This window comes from Hipposideros armiger, unplaced genomic scaffold, assembly GCF_001890085.2.
Source record: "Hipposideros armiger isolate ML-2016 unplaced genomic scaffold, ASM189008v1 scaffold_292, whole genome shotgun sequence".
In the NCBI taxonomy this organism is placed as follows: Eukaryota; Metazoa; Chordata; class Mammalia; order Chiroptera; family Hipposideridae; genus Hipposideros; species Hipposideros armiger.
Genome location: NW_017731642.1, coordinates 1,580,317 through 1,588,459, shown reverse-complemented (window position 1 = coordinate 1,588,459; position 8,143 = coordinate 1,580,317). Strand labels below are relative to the sequence as shown.

Genomic DNA, 8,143 nt, shown 5'->3' with positions numbered 1-8,143 from the left:
GTCCAGAAGCCGGCGACTGATCTGCCTCGCCAGAGAAGAGCGCAATGATGGTGCCAACTTGGGCCAGTGAAGCAACATCCTCCACAACTAGATTGAAGAGCAAAACGATAGCAACTTGTCTGTTCCCCTTCCCCCAATTCCCTAGCACTGTTCCCATTCCCCCAATTCCCCCAATAAAAATCTTAAAAAAAAAAAAAAAAAAAAGTTCTCAACTCAAGAAAAAATATTGTAACTACGTATGGTGACAGATGTTAACTAGACTTATTATGGTGATCATTTCACAATATATATAAATATCAAATCATGTTATATATCTGAAAGTAATATAATGTTGTTTGGCAATTATACCTCAATTAAAAATAAAGAAATAAAATAAGAAACCCTAAAGGAGAGAAAGAGAGTAAAGGTCTGTCAACATTCTTGCTCCTTTATAAGTAACATAATTCTAAAAATTAAATTGAAGAAGTGAAAAAAGTAGAGGACAAATAAGAACAATGTAAAATTAAAGTTCAGTGCTAAAAGGATCTGAATGTACTCAAAACATGATGTTGAAAGGAAAAAAGTGCTTAGCAGACAAGCTATATATACAAAAACAGGAAGATGCCAGCTAGAGGAGAAATATCTTGACAAAATTAGTAAGCAGAAGTAATCTTATAAACTAGCACTCAATCTAAATAAAATGTTTTAAATGACAATAGGCATTTTCCAAGAAAGATTAAATCACAAAAATGTAACAAATCCCACTCCTACTCTTGAAGTTCTTTGGTTTAATGGCTGAAATCGTTGCCACGTGTGTTTTCTAACCAATTATTAAATATAATTCCTATTGTGATTAATAGATCTGCAAATCTATAGTACTTTAATATAATTCCTTTGGTTAATGAGAGAATTCAAGGTTTAATATTTGGTCCATGAAAACATAGCTATGCCTTTTGGCCTGATTAGTCTTCTTCCTACTAAAATATCTACTTTTTTTCATGAATTGACTATATTTTTTAAAAACCTAATGAATTTAGGGAAGCTGCTTGGTCAGGAGAGCAGATAATTTGAGATTTATCTCCTAAATTTCAAAAACAAGAAAACGAGGTATGATTTCCTTTCTCAAGAAACTTACTGTGTTGGAAAGACAAAAATCCTCCTTCATCCCTACACTTTGCCTCATTCCCATTGTTTTTCATATAACCCTCTTGCCTTGCCAAAATTGCCTCAACACCCTTCCTAACTCATCACCCTGCCTCCAGTTTTGCCCCTTCCCAACATATTTCTCTAAAACCTAGCTGAAATGCAGATCTGATGTCATTCTACTCTTTTAAAACTTTGGGTGACTCCACAAAATTCTTAAGAATGAAATTTATATTCTTTAATGAATCTTTAACAAGGTCTCTCCTTATGGTTTATCTTTTACTGAAACTCCATATCCTCTGCTCCAGACCCAATGAACTTCCTTTATTCTATTTCCCTAATGGACCACTCTCTTTCTTTCCCCCTGCCTCTGAGCTTTTGCAAATGCTGTTGTTGCTTAGAACTGTTTCTACTCTCCCCAAAACTCCCTCCCCCAATATTCTTGCCAAAGCCTCTCTTCCAATCCCCTAAGCCCCAGCTCAGATGTCTCTTCCTTCAGGAAGCCTGTCTTGAAGTCAGGACTCTCTAATGCTTCATAGTTCTCTGCTCACATCAAGTCATGTGACACCACTCTGCTTTTGCATGGGTGTATCAGCTTATTCTTGAGACTCTTACTGTTAATGACAGATGCAGAAACCTCACTTTGGTACAGCTACGTTTACCAAAACATTTTTAGAGGAAAGGAGATAGTTCAGAATTAACATTATTTCTTAAATTACATGTCAGGATTCTTTCTAGAAGAAATAAAATGTTGAAATGAAATGTTTAATAGCAGCCTTATAAAATCGCTGCGGGCTTATATCGATAACCTGTGTTAAGTATCAAAAGCATAGCTCTTTCCAATTTCTGTTCTGTATTCAGGATGTTCATCTTTCCAACCGATGTTTATTGTGTGCCCATCATGTGCCTGGCACTGGGAGTTCATTAGAAGCAACTTTAGGGCATCTAGCCTACTCAAGAAGTGAAATCTTTGGAAAATACAAATTTTTTATTGAATGATTTGGAACAAAGCATTCCCAGAAGTGAAATCTACTCAGCGATATTTTCAGGTCAATACATTTGTTGGAATTCTTGGTTACTGTAGATTTATTTGGAGGCAACCTTTTTTATGTTGGAGAACAGAGCACTAATTCACAGTACTGCTCTATGGAAAAGAGCAGCAATTAGTATTCTTTGAAGAACTTAAGTTAGTCTTTATACAGACCATAAAGGAATCTTGACGTTTAATGGCTTGAAGGTTCTCAGCAAACCACTGAATTAGAATATAAGTTAAAAATATTTTTTTTCTTTCTATGTAAGGTAGCATTGAAATAAATAAGCTAAAACTTTCTTTCAAAGAGAAATCCTAATTGGAACTTCCTATATAATTTTAGTATATGTTTCTTAAGTAAATATTTATCAAGCAGTAAGTATCAAACACTACTATATATATACAGTTTGCATTTTTAATTTGCATTAATTATTTTAAACCATTTTTTGGTTAGCTAAATGCATGCTTTTTCCACTGCCTCCCATTAAAAAATAAAAAGGTGAGCATTCTTCGTTTTGCAAATGATATAATTTTAATGTTACAAACCAGGTTATGCCCTGCTAGATAACTAATCTATTTTATTCCTTCCAGGAAGTAAAATCACAGCTCAATTCTTCTAGAACCAGTTACCATTTTTCACATGCTTTCTTCATTATTTAACTAGCTTTTATAGCCCACAACGCTATACATGAAGCCCATATATGTTTCCATTATTCATCTACAATCAGTTTATCTTGTAGGGTATGTTGTATTGCTGCAAATTGGAGGATTTACTGTGTTTATTTTTGCCTGTTTGTTTATGGCTGAGTGGGCATTTGATTATATTGTTTGTTTTTGTAGCTGTGCTCAGAGGACGAGAGCTTGGAAGCCTCTATAGCCTTTTCTTCTGTTATTACCCCAAAATTGCTTTTCTTGGCCAGTAAAAGTATTTTGGTGGCTTTAGCAATTTATAAAAGCAGTGTATGAGAACATAAACATTTATCTTATTTATCTGGAGAAAACAAAAAGTAACCATCCTAACCTGCTACTTTTAATATATGAGTTTGAGCAAAAAGGGTAACTTAGTCTTGTCTGAGACGTTGTAACCTCACTCCTAAGACTGAAACTTATTTTCATTTATGAATCCTGTGTCTATCAGTATTTATTGATTTAAACTCCACTTGTTTCCTTGTGTCAGAATGTTCCAACTTTCTTATTTTAAACCTGAGCATATAAGCCTTTGAAAACACAAGGGTGAAACATGCAAAAAGAGAACTAATTTAGGAGCTGATTTTTAAAAAGAGGATAATGGAGCCATGAAGGAAAATAGTGTTGACACAGGATTTGAGAGATTTGCATTCCGGATCCAATAATGGCAGTTATTTGTGCTGCTTTATAACCTACGTTTTCTCAAGTTCCTTATCAGATTTCAGAGAGAAATTCTTTCTTTAGAACCCAAGGCGCTTGTGAAGGAACATTAGAAAATTTAAAGCCTTCGAATATACTTGGAAATTCAGAGATTACCAAAGCTTATTATCTGTGTAGGAAAGTGATATTTATGAAAGTTGCTACATAGCTTACCAAAAATAATTTTACATTAAATATAGGCAGGCCATGGTACCGTACTGGTTCCTGCATTCTGTGGCCCATTCGACGTTGTTGGAAAGGAAGAAGGGAAATTTCAATAGTGTATGTAAAAGAAACCTGATTCCTCCTGGTGGTGAGGGTCAGCCTAGAGGCTGGCTGCTTTCTGGCTCTAGATAAATTGACCCGAGCGGGTGAGGGAGGACAGGCTGCTGGTACCGGGGACAGGGGCACATTCGACTTTGACTGAAGCCCGGAGGGCTCGCGCTGCACCTTCCAGCTCCAGTGTACGCTCACCTCCCAACCGACTAGCCTATTCCAGACCTAAGATAAGAATTAACTCATCGCCGGAGTTGGGCCCCTGGGAGGTTGCTTTTAGCCGGGTTCGCGTCAGAACCGCACGCCAACGCCCGCCCCTCCGCGCCGAGGGGGCGGGGCTCCGCGCCGCCGCGGACCCGCATTGGTGCACGCGGCCTCCGGGCCGGCGGAGTGACGGCGGGGCCTTGCGGCTTGTTTGTTCGCCCCGCCTCTCCCGCCCCCTCTTCCCTGCGCTGCACCGCCCCCGCCATCCGCGCTGACTGAAGCGCTCGTTGCAGCCGAAAGACCGGCCGGCTGCCCGGCGCTCACCTTCTCCGTACTGCTGCGGCTACTCTGCGCGACCGCAGCAGTCTCCGCACCGACATGCGCCTGGCCACCACCGCAAACGAGGCGTACACCGCCTCACTGGCCGTCTCAGAGCTGCTGGGCTGCAAGCAGTGCGGCGGGGGCCGCGGCCAGGACGAGGTACCCGGGCGAGGGGCCGGGAGGGCGGGCAGACGGGTACCCGGGCGAGCTGACAGAGCTGCATGGTGGTTGCGTCGCCTCCCCGCCTTCGCACCCTAACAGCTTCGGAGAACGCTCCCCAGGGAGGGCGCCCCTGGAGCAACCGCCGGACCGGCCGCGCTGCTCGGCTGGGGCGTCTTTGGCTGGCCCGCATCTCTCAAGTGAAGGGGCGGCCTGTGATAGGTGGGGAGACGGTTTCCACCGTGAGTCCCTGAGCAAAAAATGCTGAGGCTGGAAAAGACAGCTCTCTCGGTCGTTTAAATGGAAGTCTCCAAAACGTAAATAACGTTGTCTTCTGTACAAGTCCCCACAAGTCAGAAACCGAACAAAGCTCCAGTCTCACAGTAGAACAGCCTGTGGATTTTTTTTTTCCCCTCAGCGTCTTGTCTAACCAGATTATTCAGTGACCCTCACTCCCTTTGCCTCCTACTTAAGGGGAAAAAAATAATACACTTGAGTCAGTTAAAAGATGGTGTTGCCTAGAATAGGTATGCCCTGCCAGCTCTATGACGTTATGCTCAGCATTTACCCTTGTTTATGAAACCATCCCTTTTGTGTCCGAATTGGCCTGCACAAAAAGCTATTTAATTGTAACATTTTGTATTTTTCCTAAGTGGTTGCAAATAGAATACCATTTGGAAAATACTAATATAACTGTAACTAAAGTTTGAACCTTTGAAACGCTTTAATTCAAAAGGTAACATGGGACAAAGTAGATAAATAGCCATTAAAATTTGAATTGAAATCAGAATGCTGTATTGCTTTAGTTCAAGAACTCTAAATACGAAGTAATTTCCCTGCCACGTTGGGCCACTAGCATGACACAGTTTTAGTATTTATATTATTTTAAATGAAGTCTACATTATGAGAATACTGTGTATATTCATGTAAACCTAAATGAAGACACTTTCTCTTGAAGGTTGTATAACAGCAAATACTTTTTCTAGATTTTAACATTCATGGATACATAATATGCTCCTTTACGGTTAATACAACCTAAAAAAAAAATCTGTTGCTTTGGAAACTTTACCAAAGAGAAAATTGTAAAAATGTTAAAATAGCATTTACAGTTTGTTTGCAGGCCACAACAGATCTTTTCTCATTTTGAGTAGAAGTGACCCCCAATCATCATGTTTGAATAGATAGATCTGTTATTTCTGTATTTGTGTGCAGAATGAATCCTGGTTGTTGCCCAGATCTAGAATCTCTAAATATAGCCTTGTAAACTGGAAGATAAAGAGATACATTTTAGCTTGCACATTGATTACCCATGGGACTGTGCCCATGGGATTGTGTTCAGGAAACCAGAAAGCTTTGTATACTTGCATTTCATTTTTAACACATCCAATATGTGAGAAGATAAAGTAGGACTTTATAGGAAAACAATTCACTTTACAAAAGAACTAATTACACAACTGTTTCAAATAGCAAGCTTCCATAATGCTTTTTAATTAAACACTTTCCAAGAATGGAACTCTTGACTAAAGTATAGGGCACACATAGGACCTAAGTCAGCCTTACAAATTCAGTACTTTGAAATCATTGAGTTTTTATTTTTCTAGAATATAGTTCATAGATGACCAGATACTAGAAAATGAGATACCTGAACTTTCCATATTTCTAAATTACCAGTAGAGTTAGTGACAACTTTAAAAGAAGCACTAGTACATTTTGTTATAGTTGGAATATTTCTTTATAACACTTATAGATGTCTTCATTTCTATTTAAGATTTTTAAATGTCAAAAGGCTAGCTCCCAGCAGTGGGCAGTGATTCTCCTTAAGAAGGGGAGTGGGATGGGGACTTTCACTTTTACACAATATATATATTTGCCTTGTTGAAATGTTTCAAAAAGCACATGTGCTTTTGTAATTTTTAAAAAAGTCAAAATTAACATCAATGTTGTAGTTATCGGTATTAAAATGTATACAATTTTAAAATGCACCAAGTGCAATGAGGAAAATAAAACGATTCAAAGGATCTGATCATTTTTACTTTTCAACTAGTTCTGCAAGTGGGTAGATGCCAATAAGCCAACAAATGCTTTCATTTTGCATTTGTGACAAATTGTTCATTCTTTCATCTAAGGATATTCATATAGATTCATAAGTGAATCTTTAACAAATTTTAAAAATCTGATTACAACAGTACTTTCAGTACACAAACACTGATTCATTCAGTGATATATTGTATACATAGTCTTTCTGTGGTACTGTCAACATTTGCTAAGAATTTTCATACTGTGAAAATTAGTGTGTTAATGTTATACACTAATGATACTATGTCAGAGATTAGTGGCAATGTTGTGATGGTGGAGGCTGTTGCTGTCTCTTTCAAAGATGCTGATTGGGAGGGTTGTTGAGGAGAGGACTGTTAGTTCATTCCCACATTCGTTTTTTTCTAGCCACACCTTCATCAAGAGCCAGTGCCATTTGTGCTGTGATTAGCATCTACATCTGCTTTTCAATAAGGTCACTTGCTGTTGGCAATTCTGCTTCTTAGAATCTGGATTGACCAAAATTTGTTCAAAGTCTGTAATTCAGTTTCTTACAGATACAAATGAAGTCATCATTGAAGTAACCTTTAGGAAGTTATGAAATGCACTTAGTTTGGCTTAGGATCACTCCATTGGAAGATCTGCAGTGCCTTTTTTTGAGCAGCATCTGCTAGGAAATAGGGTAGGAACTAATTTGTCATGTGACTAGGAAAATCCATGTTTCAAAAGTGGTTGTCTAGAAAATTGAAACTTTTTACCTTTTAGAAACCAAGAATAAATACTATTGTATAATAAATATACAATATTAATATACTACTAATAATTATTGTATAATAACAGGGGTATCTAAAAGGAACTTTAAGTTATCAAAAACTTTTAAAGAGGCTCAAAAGATACCAACTCTAGACAAGACTTTCTGGCTGTTTTCAAGGTAATTGTCCCCCTTTTGCTTTTCCCAGAAGTTAGAACTTAATTTGTGTGCAATGAGAGGCTAGATGGAACTGCTTCCTGCCAGTATCTGACTAGGATAAATTGGGATGCAATCTCAGGGCTCATCAAGAGCACCCCAGGTATGTTATATTCTTGTACCCTTCTAATGTAGTCAGTCTTTTAACCAAGAAAACAAAGCACATCTTTTGGGTCTAGCTTCCAGATATAGAAGAATAAGTTGATGTGAGGTCTAGAACAACACTAGCTATATTTCCCATTGTATCAGTCTTGATTAACCCCTTCTGTTTGGGAAAGACTTGATTTTTTTAAAGTCTATCCATCTCCTACCCCTCCCTCCATCTTTTCTTTCACTTCCTATCTTCCCCTCTACCAAATTTGTCTTTCTGCTTTTAGGGAATAACACAAATATCTTACAACCTCTTCAGCCTAGTAGGAAATTGACCCTGGAAGTCCAAGTGTGAGCTGGGTAAAATTCTATTTTACCTAGAACTACCCTTACATAAAATAATGACATCGGATTCAGGAATGTCAGAGACTCCTTTCCATTCCTTTCTTCAGTTTTTCTGTTCTTTTTATTTTATAGATTCAGCTTTCTTGCCAGAGTGGTACCTCATCAAGGAATGGATGTGATCTTACACTAAGAGGTTACTAGCATAATGG

At 38.3% G+C, this 8,143-nt stretch overlaps 1 protein-coding gene across 4 annotated transcripts in view; it reads left to right on the top strand.

Annotated features, from left to right (window-relative positions):
- SESN1 (sestrin 1) overlaps positions 1-8,143 on the top strand; it is a 103,817-nt gene that overhangs the window by 78,353 nt on the left and 17,321 nt on the right. Inside the window, exon 1 of one of the 4 annotated variants that reach the window (XM_019658985.1) lies at positions 4,271-4,498. The exons of the other annotated variants lie outside the window; for them this stretch is intronic. Within the exon in view, the coding sequence (XP_019514530.1) occupies positions 4,397-4,498 (102 nt within the window). The 5' untranslated portion in view covers positions 4,271-4,396. Of the gene's footprint in view, positions 1-4,270; positions 4,499-8,143 lie in introns of those variants that run through there. 4 annotated transcript variants of the gene reach the window in all.